The 24748-nt window shown below is 41.0% G+C and overlaps 3 protein-coding genes across 4 annotated transcripts; 1 reads left to right on the plus strand and 2 right to left on the minus strand.

The window, feature by feature from the left end:
- The first annotated feature begins 766 nt into the window (after positions 1-766).
- Positions 767-8228, plus strand: LOC146367128 (E3 ubiquitin-protein ligase RNF212B-like). Of its 2 annotated transcripts, XM_084912690.1 has the most exons (13): positions 767-845; positions 1837-1949; positions 2070-2119; positions 2213-2287; positions 2937-3043; positions 3134-3236; positions 3321-3349; positions 3430-3470; positions 3585-3609; positions 3690-3753; positions 7646-7697; positions 7833-7863; positions 7983-8228. In XM_084912690.1, the coding sequence occupies exons 2-13, from the start codon at positions 1850-1852 to the stop codon at positions 8044-8046; spliced, it is 741 nt and encodes a 246-aa protein (XP_084768816.1). In that variant the 5' UTR covers positions 767-845; positions 1837-1849; the 3' UTR covers positions 8047-8228. The 2 variants fall into 2 exon arrangements, with proteins under 2 accessions (XP_084768816.1, XP_084768817.1); XM_084912691.1 differs by lacking the exon at positions 2213-2287.
- Positions 8229-8374: 146 nt separating this feature from the next.
- On the minus strand, positions 8375-13332 carry homeza (homeobox and leucine zipper encoding a). The gene is made up of 2 exons (XM_084912688.1): positions 12873-13332; positions 8375-11677 (listed from the first exon to the last, which is right to left on the minus strand). The coding sequence occupies exon 2, from the start codon at positions 11648-11650 to the stop codon at positions 9698-9700; it is 1953 nt and encodes a 650-aa protein (XP_084768814.1). The 5' UTR covers positions 11651-11677; positions 12873-13332; the 3' UTR covers positions 8375-9697.
- A 1240-nt stretch (positions 13333-14572) lies between these two features.
- Positions 14573-18996, minus strand: dhrs1 (dehydrogenase/reductase (SDR family) member 1). The gene is made up of 9 exons (XM_084912689.1): positions 18842-18996; positions 18126-18278; positions 17780-17923; positions 17574-17653; positions 16426-16558; positions 16190-16333; positions 16030-16099; positions 15739-15819; positions 14573-15177 (listed from the first exon to the last, which is right to left on the minus strand). The coding sequence occupies exons 2-9, from the start codon at positions 18267-18269 to the stop codon at positions 15041-15043; spliced, it is 933 nt and encodes a 310-aa protein (XP_084768815.1). The 5' UTR covers positions 18270-18278; positions 18842-18996; the 3' UTR covers positions 14573-15040.
- Between the last annotated feature and the right edge of the window lie 5752 nt (positions 18997-24748).

Below are 24748 nucleotides of genomic sequence, written 5' to 3' on the forward strand. Positions count from 1 at the left end.
GCTATGGACTGGCCTGCCCGTTCCCAGACCTGAATCCAATTGAGCACTCTTGGACATGTCTTGCTCTATCCACCAATGCAACGTTGCACCACAGACTGTCCATGAGTTGGCGGGAACTTTAGCCCAGGTTTGGGGAATTCCTCAGGAGACCATCTGCCAGCTCATCAGGAGCATGCCTAGGCGATGTAGGGAGGTCATACACACTATTGAGCCTCATTTTGACTTGTTTTAAGGACATTACATTAAAGTTGCATCAGCCTGTAGTGTGTTTTTCCACTTTCATACTGAGTGTGACTCCAAATCCAGACCTCCATGGGTTGCTAAATATGATTTCCATTGAAAATTTTTGTGTGATTTTGTTGTCAGCATATTCAACTGTGTAAAGAACAAAGTATTTAATAAGAATATTTATTCATTCAGATCTAGGATGTCTTATTTTTGTGTCCCCGTTATTTTTTTTGAGCAGTGTATTTTTTAGAGAGATTCCTGGGAACAGAGGGCACTTACAAGCTTCACAACGTCCCCGTTTTCCTCACGTCTTATGTTAATCGGACAGGAAATTCTTCCGAATATTTATAGCCAAACACTGATTAAACTGGAGATGGTAGGCATGATATCCTTGACTGCTGTTTGAGACGCAGAACTTGTGTATAGTAAATCCTAGCACGGTCTTATTCTAAACGTTTCCACTTTAATATCGGATCTTGGTTTTAAGAGAAAGTGTACATAATACAGACTTCACGTACGTCATCATTCATTAGCCAATCACAACACAGACCGGGTTCCCGAGGCGGGGACTGCTGAGCTAACTGCTCCTGTGTCAAAGCAGCGGCTCCGTGTAGCAGGTAAGGTTAGAAAGACACCTAAAAAAGGAAGCCAATATGAGGGTCCTTTCTTTTAGTGTTTTGCCAGTGTCCAGTGTTTCCAGTTGTTTGGGTGATTGAGCGCCGTTTTCTACAACTTAAGCTAATTAGCTAGCAAGCTAATACTTTGTGACAGTTTGAGTTTAACTTTTCAGTGAGTAAAGCGATTTTTTTTAGCTTAATGTCAGAGTCACCTTTGTAGTGAGTAATTGAGGAAACTGGGAGGGACTCATTGAGAATATATTTTTAAATTACTTCTGTTCTCTAGTTTTTTTTTTTAATGAAGGGATACATATCGATAAGTTAATATAAAGACTGAAATATGCATTGTTAAGCTCGAATAAAATCCTGACGTCTCTTGTGAAATCATCTGCAGACTGAGTATTTTGAGTTAATAAATTAAAAAGAAAAATTCCACTGTACACGCAGGAATGACGTTAAAGCTGACACAGAAGGAAATAAAAAATCCCCTCAAAATGTTTTGTTAACCAACCACTCCCAGAAGAAAAACATGCTCTACCACAGTTGGACATGTTTCATCTGAAATTACTATTCTTGGGCTTCCTCTTCTCATGCTACTCCTTTTCCATCACCTTTTATCCTTCCTACCTTTGAACTCTGGTTTGGCTTTTATGTAATTATTTCATGTGAGTAATTTTGAGTTGTGTGCAAGACAACACATAAGTTCTGTTTCTAAGTTGGACTACCTGCAGCTACCAGTGTGTAATATGAGAAAAAAAAAATCTGTACAAAAAGAGTGTGGTATAAAATTTTGCACTGACGGGGGTCTTGCAGATAATAAGATCACAGCTGTTTTTTAAGAGTCCCATGAAACTATTAAAGACAGGTGCGTGTGCAACAGTTTATTCTGGCTCAAAAAGAAGGGGAGGTAAATAAGGGGCAGTTCTTCTGCAGTAAACTGGGCAATAACCTTGTGTCTGTTTGATTGTTTTGTGTGTGTGTGTGTGTGTAGGAAACACACAAAAATGGTCTGGTTCCACTGTAACCAGTGCTTCAAAAGAAGAGGATCCACGTTTGCCGCGTCCAGCTGTGGCCACATTTTCTGTGAAGCATGCGTTAAATCAAGTGAGAGAGTTCATTTGCTTCTGAGCTGTAACTAGAATTCCTCATGTATGTCTCCACTGTGATGCAGTGCAACTCAAAGTTTGAGGCTGCTAAAAACCCCCCCCTCCCCATCTGCTTTAGATCCGTGCACTGTATGTGGGGCCAGCTGCAGCTATCTGGCTATCACTGAGGTTGGTGAGTCTGATGTAATCAGAGCAGCTTACTGTTTGACTTTAATTCAGACATCCAACATTCTTTGTCATGTGGATGTATTTCTGCTTCAGATGAAGCCGCAGGAAAAAATGTTTTTCAACGACCCAGTGAAGCTCATCCAATCACGGCTAGAGCACATGTGTCAGGTCTGTCCCTGCCAGGCAGCATGCACTTCAAGGGATGATCTGATATTGTCGTGTTGGTGTTGTTCCCACATCATCATAATAAATGTTGTTTCAGGTTCAACATTGCAAGTGACCAATCACATTGTTGTGACGTAATACTTTTGCAAGCCAAGCCATTCATTCATTTATGAAATTCCAATGTTGCAAGGACAATATGTATAATGCTTACCGTTCATTAAAGAATAGTATCCTGAAATGCAAAGAATTCAAATTGCTGGATCGGCAGACAGAGGCGGTTTCTCGCAAGTTACGTAGATTTTTATTTACAGTGTTTTTTTCCAAACTCGCAAAAGTATTACGTCACAACAATGTGATTGGAACAACATTTATTATGATGATGTGGGAACAACACCAACACGACGATATCAGATAGTGCCACTTCAAGCCCCATTGCCTCTGTGCCTTTTAATTGTTATAGCGGCTTGTTAAATGCCAGTGTATGCAGTCAGTTACTATTATTTTGGTATGTCATTAGCTACAGATTGAAAAATGAAATGCATCTCTCTGCTATGATTATTTGGGAATCTCTGAGCTATTACCCACTAGTCAAACTTGATTTGTTCATTTTTCACAGAATTATCATTTAGTAACAATGTCTTCATGTTCCCAGATTGTCATCTTTCAGCAGATGCAGATGGAGAGAGTCATGGCACAATTCAAGCACAAGTCTGCTGAATTGGAAAGACGCCTTAAAGAAGTCACCGAGCAGAGTTACAGGTGATTCTAATGTCTGCTATTATTTCCTCTGTGGCAGTGTAAATAAAACCATCCAACGCAGTGCTTTTCTTCTTCTTCTGTTATTCCAAGGCAACTCTCAGACCTGCAAAGAGAGAATGCTGACTTAAAAAAGCAGCTTTTAGAGGTGAAGAAAGAAACTATGGAATTGAAAAAGCCACTTTCACAATGGAGGGTAAGTCTTCAAAAGCCTAATTTTTAAAACAAGAGTACCAAAAAGATTCATCTGAATGAATTAGTGTCTTCTTCTGCTCTGCAGCTCTCTCCAGGACAATTTCAAACTGAAGGGTAAAAGTTCTTTTTCATTTTAACATGTTCACTTCATTTGTAGTTTTTAAATGAAGCAGTAATAACCCATTCATTTACAGAACTCAGAGGATGTCCCTCCCTGTGGCTGTCACCTCCCCAGGTAACCCCAGTGATTTGTGTTGATTGAAATGTTACAGTTTGACTGCTGATGCTTAGTTTAATCGTTTCTGGTTCACGTTGATGTTGAGCTTGTGTTTTTCTTTTTTTTTTCTAGTTACGCCTCGTTCAAGAACCATGAGGTAAGCATTTGATTGTCATGTTGTAGTTGATTTCTTTCTTGGTATCATGTGACTGTTCAAATATGATATATGTGTGTCAGTCATATAGGCACAGCAGAGTCCCAGAGGTGGAACATGCACAGAGGTCCTAGTCTCTCCCTCAATGTAAGTCTCCAGTTTTACCCAGTGTATTATTTTATTGAACCTAAATTTAATGACCAAATATATCCGACTAAAATTTCATATAAATGTGTGCTTGCAGTGCACTTATGAAGGAAATACAGATCAAAAGTGAAAATATATCAAGACATGTTTTTCTTAAAAAATAACTGTAAGGTAAAAAGTATTAGATTGAGTTTGACAACTATGATTATATTATAATAATAATAAACCTATATAATACAACTATTATTATATTATATTTATTATTTTATAATTATTTGCTCTCCTATGAAAATTTACAATTGTTTAAAAAGAATTTCCCAAGTGCTGTTAAACAAAGAAATGCATTTCTATCACAGCTTATTCAAACTTTCTAATTTTATTTAGGATCCCTACATTATTTTACTTTGCACACAGAAACACAATTACATCACAGAAACCAAAAACTACCAGATCAGCATTATTACCTCTCCTTATAATAGCTAATAGTCAGTTACTCAGATAAATAGAATTTTATTTATATGGTACCAAATCACAAAAGTCACCTTGAGGCACTTTATATTGTAATGCAAGACCCTAGAATAATACACAGCAAACCCCAACAGTCAAACAACCTCTATGCAAACAACCTCTAAGGACTTGTGATAGTGGGAAGGAAAAGCTCCCCTTTAACAGGGAGAAACTCAGGGACAGGCAGGTACCTGCCGCGACTGATTGGAAATAAGGGGAGAAGGATGGGACAAAAATTGCGCTGTGGAAGAGAGCCAGAGAGGAATAATGACTAATAATTAAATGCAGAGTGGTGTGCAAACACATAGTGAGGGGGAAAGTTGAGTGACGAAGAAACACTCAGCCCATCATGGGAAGCCCACCAGTGCAGCATAACAAAGGGAGGATTCTGGTCACCTAGTCCAGCCCTTACTATAAACTATCAAAAAGGAAAGTTTCAAGCCTTTAAAAAGGATTCTCAGAAAAAGTTACTGTAAGCTCCTAAGACCCAAACTCTTTCATGGCATGCATTTTTAATTTCTCTTTGCGATTTGGGCTGATTGGGACCTGATGAATGTAAAAATAAAGAATTATCTTTTAACCTGATGTAGTTTCTGAGAAAAATGATATGAGGACGTTTGTTTTAAATTTCAATAGAACAGTGGCAGTATAATGTCCTTGTAAGTGGATATCAGGCCCTTGTAGAGCAAAATTTAGTATTGTGGTCTAGACCAGTGGTTCTCAAACTGTGGTACGCGTACCACTAGTGGCACTTGGGCTCTCTCTGGTGGTATGTGGGAAATCTCCCAGTTTTTTAAAGATTAAATAATATACCATTGTAGAGGTATGCAAAGACGACACGAAAGTTCCCGAGGCTCTTCTGGGAGCCGGAGTCAACCAGAAAATGTCTCCCAGAGCGTGAGTCCTCTATGAAGAGCAGCCATTCCTTATCGCCAGCGGTTGCGGCCACTACAGAGCGCTGGCGGGCTTGTTTCCCTGAGACTTAAAACTGCAAAGGTAGCACGGCACCGTCATGCTGATAGTAAAAACACAGCCCTTTTCCGCCATGCCACAATCCCAGCCACCATCGATGAGTCGGCGGCCCCCGGGAAAATCTGTGGGGGTGTAGGAGATGCTGTTGGAACTATCGCCTGGATGCCGAAGCTCCTAGTATCCAGGAGAATGCGATCTGCTTCTTCTGCGAGTGAGCGGTAATCCTTCGCGGCAAGCAGCAGGGGGGTTGGTGAGGCCAGCTCGCACCTGCAACTGTCGGAGGAAGACATGAGTTAATCCGCCGTCATCCGTTCCTAGCAAGGACAGCGTGCTCTCCATGAGCTCGAGAGTGGTACCATCACCCAGGCCCGAGAGAGAGAGGAGTTTGTCAGTCACTCTGCATCGGAGAGGGAGTAGCGCCGTAGCAACAGCGCCTTGAGAGCGGTGTATTTCCCTTGGGTGGGGGGATCCTGGAGGAGGGTCATCACACAGCGGGTGGACAGCGAGGCCACCACATGATGGTATTTCGTGTCGTCGGCTGAAACGCAACGAAGAGCAAAGTGAGCTTCGACGTGCACGAACCACGAAGGAGGGTTGTGAAGCCAAAAATTCAGCAGCTTAACCGCCACAGCAAAAATTAAGACATACAGCTCTGCTATCACTTCCGACATAAATGAAGACAGAAAACTAAACAGCAGTGGTGTTTGTAGGGTTACTGAAGTTGGGCTAGCTGGTATATAATGATGTGCTGCGTGGTGGCGGGCTACACAGCTATGGTTAGCATAATATAAACACAGTAAAACTGGAGGATGAACTCCAGTAAATGGACTAAACTTCAGACAGGAGAACAACTGAGATATAAGGTTAGTCATTAATATACTGCTGCATGGGCTGGGCTGTAGTTACATCGTAAGGTTTTAAAAACTGAGCTTTAAAATGAATAGTGATGATAAAAACTGAGAGAGGCCAACAGTGATAACTTTTTTTATGGGCTTGTTCAGATTAAATAGAACAAGATACAAAGCATTAAAACATGTTAAAAACACAGCAGACATAATAAATGCAGAGTAGTTTGGACCCGGAAGCAGGGTTCATCAGGTCTTCACTTAAAGATTGGATGTCCCACCTGCTGTGAATGTTTTAATACAGTACAGTTGTTATTATTATCACTCGTCACATCCTGTTTATGACAGTTAAAATAAATAACATTCATATAAGAAATAAAATTGTCCTGTGTAAACAGTATACTACTGTACTTCAATTTCGGCCGTAAGGGTGGTACTTCAAGAGCCATATATTTTATGAAGTGGTACTCACTGTGAAAAGTTTGAGAACCACTGGTCTAGACAACCCAAAATGTGATGTCTATATATGTGGATGCTAGGTCCTAGTAGGTTAAATTTCATAGGAGAGCTAATAATTTGTTCTCATCTGTTTCGTAAATAATGTTGAATGCAGTCAGCTTTGTGAGCATTTTCAGGCACCAGCTTTAACTGCCAAGCAGCAGTTTCTGTTCTCAAGGTATAAACTTACCATCTTCATCAACGTCATCTTTAGGGTTTACACAAGTGTATTTCAAGCCCAGCTGGGCTTAAATTAACCCCCTTCCTTGGTTTAAACATCACGAATTTGAGCTACAACTGTTAATAAACCTAATGTGTCATCTCATCTACTGTCACCACACAAATAAGAGCTGCCTGGAAGGGTTAGTTGAACTATGAAGCTAAAAGGCACAGCTTAAAAGCGGGTTTTCTACTTTCTGTGTCGCTGAGTCCAGGGACGCTTAGGTGTCTGTGACATACAGTAAGCACGAGGGTCCACATGCCTGTCTGTTTTTTGAGGGGGGTTTCTGCGTCTGTGGAGACTCATCTGTGGAGAATTTACATTACAATGCACCAGGCACACATGTGCCCAGATGTAAAGCAGGAATGTCTAATCAGCTGTCGTTTCTCCAGCTGTCTTGTGCCCACAGCCGAGTATAAATCAGGCAGTCACACTTAATGATCTACATGTTTTTGCTTGTTTGTTGTTGAATTGTTTTGGGGTTTGTTTGTTTTGTTTTGTTTGTTTGTTTTTTGGGGGGGGGGGGGATTATGTGTTTGAAATTACTAAAAATTTGACTAAACCTGTAAACATATAAGTCTGTCTATGGACCTGTACGCAATTGTTGAAGTGGCTGAGTTGCTGATAAAATAAGGGAATGGTGTTTTCCTTCATGGTACCTCCATGATAAAAAGGAGCTTCCTTGAGATATAAAACCTGAAAGTTTTTTTTCATTCGTTACCAAAAATCAGCTTTAACAAGTACATCAAGTATTTTGCTATTAAAACTACTGAAGGTTCCATTTAGAATGTTGAAGTTACAAAATTAAAAACCGAAGGAAGGAAACTTTCTTGTGCTTGTGTTTTGTCAGACTCCTGGATCAGCTGCTTCAGTTTCCAGCCATAGTTCTCTTCATGAATACAGTAAGTGTGGCTGCAAACACACTCTTTTAGCTCTGCCATGGATGCTGTGATCAAACTGGAAAATGTGCTGTATCAAATTGGATACTGTGTGCCTCCAATCCCCAATCAAAATCTTTCTCTCTTTGTTTTAAAAAGGAACACCTACATCGTTAAGCACACCTACCAGGTGAGAGAAGTTACCTGGCAGCTACTTACAAATTCTAACTTCTATCAAACATTGTAGCAGATTTATAAAAGCTCTTGATATTTTCACATGTAACTGAGTCAGTTCATTTTCATCCCCAGAACCCAGACTCCTGGTCTTTTACAGTTCATAAGTGGATTATCAGTTCAGTCACCTAGGCACTGATTATATGTCTATTTACACCCCTGGACGCGTTCATTAGTTGAGATTTGTGCATTAGGACTATGAAATTGTTGTGCGGTTTTGCCCTGATAACAAAAAAGGCGTGTATACATTGTTTTACTTTTAATGGAAGTTGATATTACCATGTTGTTCTGTTAAGGAATTAAACTGACAACTTAGTTGGAGTCATCGTAATCTTTCTGCAAGTACACTGCTGATGCATTAATTTCACGTGGTTCACACTCACACAACAAAACTTAACATGGATTAAAAATAAATAGTCAGATATATTCATAGCGTACATTGAACAACAACAACAAAAAACTTTGCACACAGTTATAAAGGTCAATGCTTTACTGGTTTCCAGTGACACAAATGTGCAAATAAGAAGTTTTCCAACAAGGGGGAAAAAAAAAAAAGAGAACATCAACCAAGGAGGACACTACATGTTATGAACATTTCCCCAAAGTATGACACATTAGCTTTTTCCTGACTAACAGGATGACAAAACAAAGTGATGCACACTGCTTCGTAACATTTCCAGCCTTTGTCCAGGCATTTCTAAGAAACTAAACGGACTCTGTTTAAAGCCCACTTCATTCTTGGTATGTCAACTAAAACATTTTTCATCTCTCAAACACAGCCATGAAGGAAATAACTAATAAATACATAAACTGATAAGACAAATTGATAATGCTTGGGTTATGAATCATAATGTTATCTGAAAAACAAAACTTCTTTGGATTACACAGTACTGTTTTTGTCTATATTATAAACCTGAAAGTTAACTACTAAGACAGAATAGGGGGGGTGGAACCAAAGAAAAAACCCCAAAACTGAGTCAATGAGTGGGTTGGTGTTTGTATGCCATTGATGTGTCTGCTGCTTCTTAGTACTGTTGACTGTTACTGTCACAAAGGTGCACTTGTATGCAAGCTATTTATTTACTAAGAATGACAGCAGAGACACTAAAAGGATATTGAGGAATGTGTTTCAAAAAATACGCTGTAGCCATTAAATTTAGCTGTATTTTCTGTAACTTAAAAAGAAAAGTGAGGAGTTTAAAAGTATCAAGAACAACACTGTACAATTAGGAATTTATGTTCTGTGAAATAATTGGATTTAATTAACATAACGGCAGCAGGATCATAAACCAAAGTGCAAGACGTCAATTTAAAGTGTGCATGTCCAGTGTGCTTTTCATGATGAGGACTTGTTGGCTGTAAAGGAATGGTTACACACAGTGATCAGTCAACAAATTTGTCAATGTAGACATTTTATGGAGCAGTAGGTTGTCTGCTACAGTCAGGTACCAAATGTACAACCAATTTAAATTATAAAACTACATAATATACTAGAAATTCTGTAGTGATATCTAAACAAAAATAATAAGCTCAAAAAAAATAAAGCAAACCAGTGTACAAGTTGCTGCGCTATTTACAGTAATGTAGGCAGCACAATGGTATTTCAAGTCCAAATATATTAGGGAAAGCAGGGAATGCAGCACATATATAAAACACAAACCTCACTTTGGGCTTGTAGTGGGAAGACTGAATGTTACAAACCTGCTCAGTTAAAGCAATATTAACCAAAGTAATATTTATGCTTCATGGTGCAAATTATTTGAAGAGCACCTCAACTTGTAGAAATGTTATTAAGTAACAACAATAGATTCCTGCTCAGTTTCCCCAACGTCCTGAGCTGCAAACCAGTCCCGCACCTGCTGGTAGCTCATTCTCGATTTCTTGCATAGAGAATCAAGGTCTTTTTCATGTAGTGTGCCATTTGAAAGGTAATAGTTAACCAACGGCTGGATATCTGGGGAATCTGCACTCCTTCCATTTGCTTGAGATTTTCGTTTACGGCTACCCCCGGGCCGAGAGGATGTTCCACTTCCGTTTGTTAAACCGCAGCTGCTTTGCTGGGAAGCCAGCTCTGCCAAGAACTGATCACGGACCCCCTTCACCCAGCGCAGCTGGCCATTTTTGACAGCATAGCGTGTGTCCCCAAACCACTGAATAACATCTGCCCGCGGCAAACCAGTAAGCTTAACAAGTTCAGTGTAGTCTTCACTCTTAGGCCATTGGCAACGCAAGAAATGCTGCTTTAACACATCCAACTGCTCCTTGGTCTTTCTTGGTCGCCCAGCAGGAGTGAGGGCAGGGGATGTAGATGTGGAGGGACTGGTTTTGGCTGACTGGCCTAGCTTCTTTGATGTGGTGATTTTGTTTGAAAATGGTTTGTTAGGTGAGACAGACAATGGTGGGCTGTCTGAGGGGGAAGAATAAGGAGAGTATTTAGATATACTTAATGGTTCCAGGGGAACATCTGGCTCAATCTTGCAAGTCTTTGTCAACTGTAAGGGTCGTTCATCACACTGTTCCTCATCTTTGAAAGTGTCTCCTTCCCCTGAAAGATCCTCAATAACATCGTGCCCTTGTGCCTCAAGAACCCGTTCCCCAAATGCCTCCAGGCTATTTGACAAAAAGGTCTGGAAGAAGTGTGAATTTCTAATCCCATTGCTACGTGCTGACTCATGGCTTTTCGCCCCATTCAGCTGACGAGACTTTTGAGTAATAAGTGGAAGAGGCTGAGACTGTTGATCATGTTTACTTCCCACAGCAGCTTGCTGAGAAAAGTTCTGGGCTGCTGCCAGGCTTCCTCGACCGACGCGCAGCTGGTAACGACTGTCACTGAACCATTTACGAATGTCGTTACGGCTCAGCCCCGTTTCTTCCTGCAAGCGTCTAAGCTCTGCCTCTGCAGGCCAGTTCTCTCTTAGAAAACTTTTGCGAAGGGCAGCAAGCTGAGCTTTAGACTTTTTGTAGCGTCCATGGCGGTGCTGTCGTGGAGAAGAGTCTGAAAGGTCAAAGGAAACATCAGCTGCTGGCGTGTCTGCTGGTGGGTGGTAGAAGTACGAATCCTGAGGCGGTGGGAGGGTTGAGCTGAAACACGGTGTGCTGGATTTGGCTGGCTTGTATGAATCTAGTAACTCACACTTTGGGCCGTTTGTCTGAGGTGGGTAGCTAGAAAGAGCACTCTCCTCTTCTTCACTATCCTTGTCTTCAATTACCAATTCCTCATAACTTGTGTTGTTTTTTATTTTGTCTTCCTCATTTGTTTCAATTGAGTCATCACAAAGCTCAGGCACTGCCAGCTTTCGCCGTGTCTCCTCAATTTCTTCCGAGGACCAGCTAATTCCATATTTAATTCTCTGCACCATAAACCACACTTTAACTTTGTCCAGTGGCAAGGCACAGACCCGGGCTAGAGCACTAACCTCCCGAGACGACGGGTAGGGAAATAAGTTGAAGGCTTTGACCAGCTCTGGGATGGTGTCGAGTTCACGGGTCTGATCAGACTGTGTCCATACCAGTTTCAGTCCCTCTGACACTAGAGGCAGGCACACAACTGAGTTGTGGTTGGTGGTGAAACTAGCCACCCCACTTGTGTTGCTTTCAGCTGAGCAGGGAGAGTCACGCAAATCCTTGGATGAGCATTTGGATTCAAGGTTTTCTTCACATTCTGTCTTTACTTTTTCTTCTAGCATCTCCTTCATGTCCAAAGGTAGTCCATGTCTGCCGTTATGTTCAGTGTAGGTAGCCATCTGGGCTATCAAAATGTGTGCTTTCACCTAGAAAAGAATCAGAAACCATAATTTAGTATTGCGCTTTTCCCAGCTGCCAAACTGTTTAAACTAAAGATAAGATCATCGCAAAAGGAAGGCCTACGTCCTCTCAAGAGTACAGACTCAGATGTTTTAAGATCGCCATGTTCTCATTCATTCTCAAAGTCAATTATGGGACAGCTGCCACCCCCACCCTGCTCTCCTTATTCTGAACTCTCAATGAAACTAGTGGTACACTCTATCCAGACTGGGTCTCCCCTCCCCCAGAGTGTGATGGCTGACTTTTGTTTTGTATGAGTGGGGGGACTGGCCGCAAAGGGTGGGGGCAGAATGAGCAATCCATCACAGTCTGCTTTCTCGCCCCTTCCCACTCAGGCTTTGTTCCACTTCCAAGTTCTCAGTTCGAAGAGATAAGTGTAGCCTCTTCACAAAGGCAGCCACCAAAACATTTGCATTGTCGTACTCGAGTCTAAGTCCAGGCACACTATTAACAATCAAATATTCCTAGTTAAAGTAGTTCTAAGGTGATTAATACCATTATTAGCAAATTGCTTTTAAGCAACAGGTGTTGCTTCCAACTATCCACAAAAGCTTCTATTACATACATGAAACTGATTCAGTATAAGTGCTAGACCACTGTTTGACAATTTGTCCCACTGCAGTCTTTATTCAATTATATCAATCAGGGGTAGAGACACCTCACAACGTACAGTTTCATAATATGAAGGCTACTCTTAATTTGGAAGGCTCTAATCTTCATTTGGAAGAGCAATAGTTGCGCATTTAGTTGCGAGGTTACGCCACTGCCGGCGATTAGGTCGCCTGGACCACAAAAGAAATGCTAAAGTGTAACACAAACATTAGCTAACAATTATGAAATCACTGGATTACTCATTGGTGGTAGACTAAACCCACAGGGATGAGATCATGTGGCGACCCCCACAATCTTTTTTTTTTACATATATATATATTTTATGTCTTACTCGTCCCCCCACCCGCTAAACCGTTGGGAGTTTATACACCATGTTTTTGTTTTCGCGGAACAAAAAGCTCCAAAAGTTCAAAAATGTTGACCGTGTCAGCTACAATAGCAGTCCAGCGTCTCCCCCCCTCTTTATGGCGTACTAACTAAAACGCTTCACACTGCACAGGCGCACTTCGTCGTCAGACACGCTTCAGTGAAACATAAAAATAAACTTACCAAAAAATGCCAAACAAGCCTTTTTTTTATTCCCGAGGTCCGTTTGAGCGAAAGGAAAAGCGAAGAAAATCAGGTTTCCCCCTGGCACCTCGCTTTATATGGCCGAAGTTTAAAGGCAGAGCTGGGAAACGATACCGTCCGTCCGTTTGTTTGACCCTTGTCTTATTTATCAAGCACCTCGACGGATTACGGTCAGGATACAAAGATCCGAGGCGACCAAGTTTGTCGCGTTTTCTAGGAGTTCAGTCGTCGGCTAATTCCTGCCGAAGACGGCACAAAGCTCCAATCCGCGAGACTCTCAATCCGAGCCGCCGTTATTTCGTGCCACTCGGTCCTCCCGTTGTTGCTTTTGTTCTTTAACTGTGAAGTGGTTCCCCTGTCCGGCCAGATCGAGGCGAGGCGGAGCTGAGGACCAGGAAGACCAGAAGGCCCAACTGACTCTCCAACAGTGACGGCGGGGTGTGGGTGTGCCAGTCCATGAAAAGCAGGCCTTGGATTGGAGGGAGGAAGCGCCTGTATAATATATCACTAACAGTAGGCTAAACAGTTTCACGTCAACCACCCATCAGAGCTCCCCTCCGCCCTCCCGCTGTCCTAAGCGGCCGACAAAAATTTGATGTGATTTCCGACTACAGTCATCTTGGTAAATTTGATCATTTGGTCATCCATCAACTCTCCCCGCCTGACTTGGACTACTTCTCGTCAGCATCTTTTTTTGTTTGTTTTCTCTTCCAGGAACTCCCGTTAGAAACCGGCTCTTTGATCCTGGTTTTACAAACTATTTAGGATCCTTACCTTTGGCCATCTGTGAGTTTACAAGTTAACGAAACACAGAGAAATGAAGTAGAACAGTTCACTGAATATTTAATATTTAGTAAACACAACAACTCGCATTGCACAGACTTGATTTCGGGTTTTTTTTTTAAGTGGCTCTGTGTGAACTCCCAAACTAACAACAGAAGTAAGGGTTTATCTTACTGATGTACACGTGTTTGAAGTTCTTGAGTTCATGGTCTACACTTATCTCTGAACATCTGTCACGTTTCACACCTCTCATGTTTTGTGACTTCACCTTGTAACACTGTTGTGTTAACAAAGTCTGTCCACAGATGAAATTCACAGAAACACTGTTCAACATTCTCAAAACCATCTTTGTGATACTTGCAACTGCAGACAAGTTGGAAGTACATAGCTCTGTGGTATCAGTCCTTGCTTAGGGAAGTCCTGCTGTGAAATCTCAAGCTGTGCATTTCTAGGTATCATGAGCACAGGATGGATCTGACTGTGAAATTTAGGGAGATTGTTTGTTCTTTGGCTAATGACGAGTCAATCACATTTTAAAAACTAGCTTGTCCTGCTCTGTGATTCTACTGGGGACCATGAGAGTGTTGACATAGGCACAGAGCAAGGGAAATAATGGCTGTATTACCATAGAATATCACAGGAGGTCTTGTTTTTCTACATGTAACAGTTGCCCCCTCTTGGTTATTAGAAAGAAAGGCATTTCCACATTGGCTTCACTTGTCAGACCTGGAAGCATGAATATTATAAAAGATGGGCATAACTTCTAGATCTGACAAGTAAAGCCAAGATAACTTAAGCCTTCATTCTTTTAAATGTCTGCAAAGTAAAAAATCTTCAATTTAGATTTTTTTCAATTTTGATATTTTGAAAAAACAAAACAAAACAAATAAACAGCAACAGGTTAACACTCATTTATTTAACTGGTTGTTATTTAGCCAGCCAGGTGCAGTATTAGCAGTACTGTGTGTCCAGAATACGTAATACAGTTTTTATAAAATGCAAAAATAAGTGCAAAATACACTTTTGTGTTTCTGAAATATCATTCGTAGCTTCGTAATATATAAGAAAACCATAATATGTAGTTATAATAATACATTCAGGTTTTCACATTGTGTCTTCATCTGAGGAAAATTATACAGGGACATCCTTTGTATTTACTTCATTTACCTCCACCACCACAGAATCACAGTCATTAAGTACTTACACAGGGGTGTGTGTTTGTGTGTGCGCACATATGTAAAATGATAAACATTCCTTTAAAAAAAAAAGTGCTCATCTTAAGTCTTTCGTCACCCTTCAACTGTTAGTAAACAAAACGGCGACTGTAGACAACACTGCCATTAGAGAGTTTATGTAGGAAATCTTTAGAACCGGCTGAATGCCAGGGTCATCACAAAGCGTGGCACACGTACGAATGAGGGCACGACAACCGACAGCCAGGACAGGTACGGGACCTGGGACAGGAGGTATTTAATCGAAGTGTAATCAGCTACACTTCGACCTGTGGGTAAGCAGACAATAAGTTCAGAGTACGGTTCTTAATAAACGTTATTAGACCACCAATATTTAAAAGTCTGTCTAAAACTTGCTTAAAACAAATAAATTATAGTATCTATTAAGAAAATAACAAAATAATTCACGTGTTTATTCCCAAATTTGAGCCGCTACACTGGGTTTCTCTGAGAAGTCGGAAATGAATCAAGCATAACATTCAACCACTAAAACTAATTTTCCCGTTTAAGGATGTTAGTAAATAACTGTAATTTGGCCTGTTAATCAAAAAATAATAATGTGCTTTACATTTTTTTCTGATTTTTGTAAAACAGTACACTTGAAAGTTAATGGACAACAACAATAATTATATTTTAGCATTACAAATATAATTTCGATTAAAGAGCTTGTGCACACTGGTGGATTAACCATACATTCAAAATTATTTTGCTTATTACCAGTACAGATATGTTAGAGCAACTGGGACATAAAGCTTGCGTAATAGATTTGTTAAGCGCCAAGTAGTGAAGTTTAAGATATTCAAATCTTAAAAAAGAAATCACAAATTTACCATCGACATCTTTTATTCCATAGCGTCTTGCCAGATCAGAAGTCATGAGTATTTTCCCAGTCAGTGACATCAGATTTTTATCTGTCGGGCAAAAAGGAAATCAAAATATGGTTTCTTTGCATGCACTTAAAAAAGCATTTTCAAAATACTCTTGAGAATTCCTCAGCATTTAAGGTATCTGTTTCTTAGAAACAATAACTCCCAGAAAGACATTTTAATGTCCATCAGGGGGGTGTTGGTGTCTATTTAACAGTCTCACTGTGAGGTGAGCACCAATTTCGGAAGTTGTACCTTTTGCCATGTTAACAATGCACTTCCCGCTCAGTTCTGTGGTTTCTCCATCAGCAAAAACGTTTTTAAACTGTTGGGGAGAAAAAAAGCAAAAAACACAAGTTTAGCTTACAATTGAAGCAGCAACCAGAAAAAGGAGTTTTCATTACAGGGAATCTACCTTAGACTGGTCACCTGACGGTGACTCTTTCGCCAGTATCAACTGAGACACCAGTTCTGTTTTTACCGCTCCTGGCCACAGGCTGACAGAAGCTACACCTCTGCGGCGTAGCTCGATAGCCATGTCTGATGCCAGTCTGTCGCACTGGAAACAAACCACAAAAAATAAAGGCCTTTAAAACAATCAGAAAGTAATATCAGTAACACATGTTATACTTGATCAAGAAGACAACTTACAGCAGCTTTACCAACACCATATGGCACATTGAAGAGGTACCGCATCCCTCCAAAAGAAGAAATGGTCACTATCAAACCCCGACCTTGAGCCACCATCAACCGGGCTGCGTAAACTGAGAAAAAATAGTGCCCCCTGCCAGATGTAGAAAAACTTAAGTAAGTCATATAATATTTCTACCATTTACTTTATTTCAAAACATTTTCTAGGTTGGATTGTGTGCATCATGTGATCTCCTGCTGAATTTGTAAGTTTGCTCACTTCCAAAGAGTTGAACAGTATGGTAGTTTTGTTTTAATGGAAAGTGACAGAATGTTAAAAATCCAGAAAAAAAACACAAAAGACACCAAGAACACCAATGGTAACACACTATGCTGTAATGAATTGAAATCTTCCCTTCTCAAGAATGCACATGTACAGGCCCTTAATGAGTCGGATAAAGCTTGGAGGAAGTACTGTGGTCAGATGAAACCAAAACTTAAGGTCTCGTTGTGTTTGGAGGAAGAAATATAATGAATATGACCCAAAGAGATGGTGACCAATGGTCAAAAACACAGAGGAGAAAACATTATGTTTTGAGGCTGTTTTTCTGCTAAACATGCAACACAATTTCACTGCAATGAGGGGCCAATGGACAAGACCGTGGACTGTAAAATCCTGAATGAGAACCTCCTTCCCTCAGACAGAACACTGGAGATGGGTCGTGAAGGGTCTTCCAGCATGACAATGATCCAAATACCACCAAGCCAACAAAGGAGTGGCTAAATAAGAAGCTCATTAAGGTCATGTAGTGGCTTAGCTAGTCGCCAGATCGCTGAGCTGAAGCTCTGAGTTGCCAAACAGAAGTCATTTGTGTAAAGAGAAGTGGGCCACAATCCCTCCTGAGATGCATGTATACCTGGTGATTGCCTACAAGAAACATCCTACTGCTGTGCTTGCCAACGAGGATATCTCCACCAAGTACTCAAGTTTTGTTTGACGATCAAATACTTATTTCACTTAATGACCTGCAAATATTATTAATAATATTAATATATAACTTTTTTTCTAGCATCTGTGTATTGGCCAGTTGTTACTAGACACATGATAGGATGCCGTTTGCTCACAATGAGTGAGTTATCTCATGATTAAACACCCAAGCATACAGTACCTGAGGCCTGCGTTGTTGATGGAATCCCAAATAGAAGGCTCAGTTTCCCAGAACTTCTTACCCATGTTCTCAAAGATATCCTGAAACAATACCACATGTTTTGTTAAAGTAAAGCACACATTTCATTTCATACACGCAGATTTACTCCATATTAGGTGCTTCTGAAATGATTCTACCAGGAAATGATAAAGCATTAGTGATCCAACCTGTACTCCAGAATAGGCATTATTAACCAGTATATCCAGTCTGCCATTCTGTTCCTGTTTAATTCGCTCAAACAGTTCTTGAATGTCGGTCTCCTTTGAGGAATCGCAGATAACTGGTACACAGTTCCCACCCCTTTCTGTCACCTGTGTCAACAGTGAAGAAATAATAACATAGCAGAACGAGCCAACACTTTAGCTGCAACACTGATATGGGACATGAGGGGAGGATCTGCTTTACTTCGGAACTTACTCCACTAATCACAAATGAAAGCCACGATGCAATAAGCTGCATTTAAAAATGCCTCCCTGTCTAATTATTAGAAGACTCCAAGTGTTAAAAGCCCACCTGTGCAGCAGTTTGCTTCAGAGTCTTCTCCTGGCGTCCTGTGATGTAGACTGTGGCTCCTGCTTCAGACAGCTGGAGAGCTATTCCTCTGCCAATGCCCCGGGAGGCACCAGTTACTACGCATACCCAGCCAGACAGGGACATCTTCAGTGTCTGGAGGAGCAGTAATAACACCATATACAATCAGCAGTGAGATCCATTACACCATGTGAGCAAAATACCCAACATGAAGGGTTACATGCGATCAAAAGTCAGCTGGAACTTTAAAAGGCGTTGCAACATGATTGCATAATAGAACCATTGTCCAGAGTTTATCTGGAAGTAAGAGCAGTGACATCATTCCTTACATGAGTGTTTTAGGTCCAGTCACTGTTACACAGCATTTTGCATAAGAAGTTTACAACCAACACTGATGATCATAATAGATAATCACTCTGATATATATCTATTTACACAAGGATTACATGAACTTTACCCTGATAACACAATAAAAATCTAACAACGAAGCTGATGTTGATTTTACCAGAGGAAAGTTCAACACGATGTCACGCAATAAGCGCTTCTAACTGAACGTGCATTAACATTATATGTAACGCGCTCGCTGTCACGCTATATCTCAAATCATAATGAGTGTCAGTCCTGTGCAGTTATTTAACAGGGCACATAGTTAAAAACAAAAAAACAAAAATAATAATAAATAAACCGAAGCCGCTCACCTGTACAAAATGATACCGTCCAACACAGCACGCGCAGGATCTGGTTTGTCAGGTCTCAATAGGACAAGAAAATGCATGAGCGATAGTACCGCGGCTCGTCGGCACTGCTTTTTTATGTTACCGTAGAGACTCAACTCTGCAATAGCCAGAGTCAGTCTACTGTAATATCGCGAGAAGACGACAGACGAAAAAACGAATGCAAGAGGATTCACTGGTACTAACTTCCGCCTTCGTTCGAATACCATCGTCGAGGCTCACCGCGCACTACTTTAGTATATTTAGTACATATGACGGGACAGTACGTCTAATATAAAATATTTGTCATATTAGTGTTTTGATATGCCAAGGAGAGTACAATATTAGGTCTGCAATTTTTAAAAACTCCATGAGCCTATCTGATTATTGTGATGAGCAACAACACTCACAAAACACGACTTTTGACGATATACATACAACAAAACACATAATTAGAGTCAAACTCACAGAAACTCATACCCACATAGGAGATGGACTGGCGCTCTCCTGGCTACGATTAATCTCTCTAACATGAAGCACACGGCACAGCACAGGCATAGATGTGTAATCCCTACAGGTTTGCCAAATCTTCATGTTTAAAATACTTCATGTTTGTTTGGTTGTTTCAGACTTCCAAATGAAGGTCTTAATGGAGCTTGATACGATCACTGAAACCATAAGAAAATCATAAAATATAAAAGATGGCTGCCTTCTCCAAAACCCTCCCCGAGGAAAATATAAATCAACAAACACTGATATAGCTTCAAGCTTTTGAGAGGAAGTTGGAGGATGTGTAAAAGAGAGGGGAAATGGATGCATACATTATTGAAATCAAATAACCAAATGTGTATTTTCTCATATATTTTCATCTGATTCATCTGATGATACTTCATTACACTCCTATTTGAACATAGAGCAACAATGGAAAGGATTCCCATGTAATTAAATTGCTTTGTTTTAGCATTATGCAATTCTGTTATTCTGACTTAATGTACTTGAGTTGAACCAACTTAATTAATAATGAATCAACTTATTTACCTCAGTTGAGTCCAACTCTGTTTAACTCTGTTGATCCAGCCCATGCAAATTATGTTAGCGCAACAAAAATGCTTAATGCTAATGGAAAGGCATTTATTAATGTGAAAATCCTTTCTATGATTATTTTAAGTTAATTAATTTTTTGCAGTGTTCAACAAAGTCTAGAGTCTTGGTAACATAAAACTTTAATGGATTTAGTTATCATAGATGGAGTGACTTCACTCCATCCATCCTCTTATCTTTATAGTAAGGAGACAGACAACCATTTACACTTACGGGTAATTTAGAATCATCACCAATTAACCCAACTGCATTAAACCAAATTAAATAGCAATAGCATACACGTGGCGTGTGGATGCTTTTCTGCCTCTTATAACCCCACTTATTTTCCTGTAGTTTAAAATCTCATGTGATCTATAGAATTTCCAGTCCAGGCAACTAACCATTCTTGCTAGATGGCATCATGTCATCTCAAAAAGAATAAATTAAGTTGTTGAATTTTATGCAGATCCCTCACGATTGAATTCTGTTCATGATAGAAACATGAAATTCTTTTGTTCAAATTACAAGTTAGACTCTTGTAAATGTAACAGTCACCCATTTTGGCCTCTGGTCGCTTCTCAGTGAACCACATCAATGGAAGCAATAACCTCAAACAATGTTTGTCTCTTTCACAGATGCAGTTTTGCACATTTCTTATACTTTGGTGTGAATGTTCATATCCGTTTATCTCTGCCGTGCTGTACTGCAGCAAATTCCATTCCATTCATTTTCAGATACTTACAATAATCCTGTAAGTAATCAAAATAATCCGTACTTTGATCCATACTTTGATTTATTTTGTTAGTTTTGAACGTGTTGACTAAGACACAGATTATGTTATCTTCCACCTCACACAGAGACAGTTCACTAGTGGTTTTTTTGGTTTAGCTGGTTTACCACTCTAGATCAGTGTGCAGGAGAAGTCCCTCAGTGGTTAGACCCACAAGAGCTAGAATGATTCATACTAATGTTTCATTTTGTTTTCTCTTGATAATTCAGTTTGCATGTTTGCTGTTAAGTCATCGACAATGAAAGTTTGCCTTTACCTTCCATGCTATGATGGAAGTTCACAAAAGTTAGCTTCAAGACACGTTGCAAGGAAAGGAGTTTTCTGCAGGAAATGCTGCTGGTAGCTGTAAATAACTAAGGTAAAACTTAAAACTGCACATCTGAAACATAAAAAGGCCACGCTGCGGCTCACTCTAGCGCCATCTTGGTCAAATAATAGATTTGTAGATTTCTGGTTTAGCTGGTGACAGTTTACTCGATGATAAACTGTCCTCCAGGACACTGGGGCGTGCAGCTCGGATCTCAGCTGACCCTTCTCACCCTGGACACAGTCTGTTTGACCTGCTCCCCTCAGGCAGGAGGCTCCGGTCCATTCGCACCAGAACCTCTCGCCATAAGAACAGTTTCTTCCCCTCTGCTGTTGGACTCATGAACAATAACCGTATGACTGTTCCCACCACTAACACATGACCCTACGCTGTGTTCACTGCATCATTCCATGTTTGGCACTGATCACCACCTGCACTCATGTATATATCTATCTACTTAGCACTTTTAATTCTTATTTTTATTTTTATGTCTATTTAAGCGTTATATGACAGTATGTTTGCACTAACTACCGCAGCAATTTCCTAATGTTGTAAACCTGCTCAACATTTGGCAATAAAACCCTTTCTGATTCTGATTCTGATTCTGATAGATCAGACAGGGTGAATGTTCTTACTGCACAACACCACACCATGGCGCCCTAGTCTCCTAAAACTTACACCATCCAATTTCTGAGTTAACAAAGCCTATAGATATTCTGAACAGCGGTATTGTTAGCACATATATATTCAAATAGAAACAAGTCCTCATAAATCAAAACTGTGTCATTAAAGGACTTTTGCTATCGAAATTGTTTGTGTCCTTTTAAAAGGAGAAATATTGGTGTCTGTGTACAATTGCTTGTCAGCCTCATTGAGATGATATTCATTTGTTATCAAATCATGGTAATCATCTCTGTAGTTGCTGCTCTTTTCATGAGCCAGCATTTTTCAGCCTTCTTTATGTCTTTTACTTAAACTTTCCTTGGTGTTGATCCCAGTGTACGTATAAACTCACAAGCTTTCAGAGTTCATATACGTTCTCATTTCTGCATCACCAAATAAATTTACAGTAGCTAAACTGTAAAAAGATCTCTCTGGATTGGTTTTTAATTTCAAACTTGTTTTTTGGACTAGATGACACTGTTTGCACTTAGTTTCTGAATGTTTGCTAAGTGTTGTCACTTCACTTAAAATGACCTTGGTTAAAACAGATCTAGTAAATCATTGTCAGAACCTGTCAGTTCCCAGCATATCTTCACCAAGAACCAGTTATTTTCAGTTAATAGTTTGTAGTAAAAAGAGCAACATCGTCACAAACACTATCAATAACACTTTACACTTTGTAGTATTATGGAATATTTTCTCATGTTGAACTGGGTTACTTTTATCAAACTGTTTGCAGCGTTGCCAAAATTCTAATTTGCACACACAGCAGGTAAGTACTTATTGAACATGTCAGCAATTTTTTAAGTAAATATATTTCTAAAAGTCCTCTTGACATAAGATAAGATAAGATAAGATAAGATAAGATAAGATAAGATAAGATAAGATAAAACTGTATTAATCCCTCGGGTGGGTTCCTCTGGGAAATTCTGTTTCCAAAAGCACAGCACCGACAGAAGTTACAGTTACAGAATATTATATATATATACATATACATATACACACACACACACACACACACACACACACACACACACACACATATATATAAATACAGAGACATATATAAATAAAATATACGAAGGGGATAAATAGAATAAATAGGAATAAAAATAAAAATACAAGTGAATTGCACATTTCAAGTATTGAGGTCTATTGCACCATTGACTATTAACAAAAGTATTGCACAAAAGGTATTGCACAGTGAGGTGAAGAGGCACTACAGCTTAGTTGTTCCCCCCTCCTTTGTCCTCCTGTTTCCCCTCCCTCTCCCCTCCAGAGAGGAGTTAAACAGTTTGATGGCGTGTGGGACAAAGGAGTTTTTAAGTCTGTTAGTTCTTGTCTTGGGGAGAAGCAACCTGTCACTGAACAGACTCTTCTGGTTGTTAATGGCCGTGTGCAGAGGATGCCCAGCATTGTTCATAATGTCCAGCAGTTTTTTTACTGTCCTTTTCTCTGCCACTGTCACCAGAGTGTCCAGCTTCATGCCGACCACAGAGCCAGCCTTCCTGATCAGTTTCTCCAGCCTGGATGAGTCCTTCTTTGCTGTGCTGCTCCCCCAGCACACCACAGCATAGAAAAGTACTCCAGCAACCACTGACTGGTAAAACATCCTCAGGAGCTTCCTGCAGATGTTAAAAGACCTCAGCCTCCTGAGGAAGTACAGTCGGCTTTGGGCTTTTTTATACAGGTGCTCTGTGTTGCATGACCAGTCCAGTTTGTTGTCCACCCACAGCCCGAGGTACTTGTACTTGTTGACCACCTCCACCTCCTCCCCCTCTATCTGAACCGGCAGTGGACCTTCTCTGGACCTCCCGAAGTCCACAACCAGTTCCTTAGTCTTTGAGGTGTTGAGTTGCAGGTGGTTTGTGTGACTCCATGCGACAAAGTTCCTCACCAGACTTCTGTACTCCTCTTCCTGATCATCCCAGATACACCCCATGATGGCTGTGTCATCTGCAAACTTCTGAATGTGGCATAATTCAGAGTTGTAGCAGAAGTCAGAGGTGTACAGGGTGAAGAGAAGAGGGGACAGCACAGTTCCCTGTGGTGCTCCTGTGCTGCTGACCACAGTGTCAGACGTGATGTCCTTCAGCCTGACGTACTGTGGTCTGTCGGTGAGGTAGTCGGAGATCCAAGCCACCAGGCAGGGGTCCACCTCCATCCTGTTCAGTTTTTCCTGAAGCATACAGGGCCGGATGGTATTAAAGGCACTGGAAAAGTCAAGAAACAGGATCCTGACCGTGCCTTTTCCCCCATCCAGGTGTGAGTGGGCTCTATGCAGGAGGTACAGGATGGCATCCTCCACTCCGACATCCGCCTTGTATGCAAACTGTAGTGGGTCCTGGGCATGTTGTACCTGTGGTCGGAGGAGGTTGAGGAAGAGCCGCTCTAGAGTCTTCATAAGATGTGACGTCAGTGCCACCGGTCGGAAGTCATTCAGCTCATTGGGCCGGTTCCTTTTGGGGACCGGGACGATGCAGGATGTCTTCCATAGGGCGGGCACTCTCCCCAGTCGCAGACTGAGATTGAAGACTCGTTGTAGCGGCTCCCCAAGTTCAGCGGCACACGCCTTTAGCATCCTAGGACACACCTTGTCTGGGCCTGCTGCCTTTCTGGGGCGAAGCTTCCTCAGTTGTCTCCTGACCTGATCCACTGTGACACTGGGAGATGTTTGGGAGGAGGGGGGGAAGAAGATGTCTTGCTGCTGAGAGAGGGATTGGAGGAGGGGGGTGTCATAGTGTCAGGAAGGGGGGGAAGCGAGGGAGGTAGGAGAGTGGGGAGAGGACTCTGTAGTAAAGGTGAGGGTGAGGGTGGGGGGGTTGTGGGCTGGTCAAACCTGTTGAAGAAGTTGTTGAGTTCGTTTGCCTTTTCCACAGTCCCCCCCACTGTGCTTTTCTTGGTGTTGTGGCCTGTGATGGTTTTCACACCATTCCAGACCTCCCTCATATTGTTCCTCTCCAACTTCTGCTCCACCTTCCTCCTGTAGGTGTCCTTTGCTTCCCTCAGGCAGCGTTTCACCTCCTGCTGTGCTGCTTTCATCTCCTCCTTC

Source organism: Perissodus microlepis, chromosome 18 (genome assembly GCF_051167445.1).
Source record: "Perissodus microlepis isolate ML-2025 ecotype Zambia chromosome 18, ASM5116744v1, whole genome shotgun sequence".
NCBI lineage: Eukaryota > Metazoa > Chordata > Actinopteri > Cichliformes > Cichlidae > Perissodus > Perissodus microlepis.

Bases quoted from the DNA above. Each gene is read 5' to 3' on its own strand.
- dhrs1 (XM_084912689.1), bottom strand. From the start codon at position 18,269: ATGTCCCTGTCTGGCTGGGTATGCGTAGTAACTGGTGCCTCCCGGGGC. The intron at 16,100-16,189 runs GTAGATTCCCTG...TCTCCCCAACAG, and splicing joins CGTCAGGTGACCAGTCTAAG to TTTAAAAACGTTTTTGCTGA. The intron at 15,178-15,738 runs GTAAATTTGTGA...GCTTACCCACAG, and splicing joins TGGAATAAAAGATGTCGATG to GTCGAAGTGTAGCTGATTAC.
- homeza (XM_084912688.1), bottom strand. From the start codon at position 11,650: ATGGCTACCTACACTGAACATAACGGCAGACATGGACTACCTTTGGAC.
- LOC146367128 (XM_084912690.1), top strand. From the start codon at position 1,850: ATGGTCTGGTTCCACTGTAACCAGTGCTTCAAAAGAAGAGGATCCACG. The intron at 1,950-2,069 runs GTGAGAGAGTTC...CATCTGCTTTAG, and splicing joins TGAAGCATGCGTTAAATCAA to ATCCGTGCACTGTATGTGGG. The intron at 3,754-7,645 runs GTAAGTCTCCAG...GTGTTTTGTCAG, and splicing joins GTCCTAGTCTCTCCCTCAAT to ACTCCTGGATCAGCTGCTTC.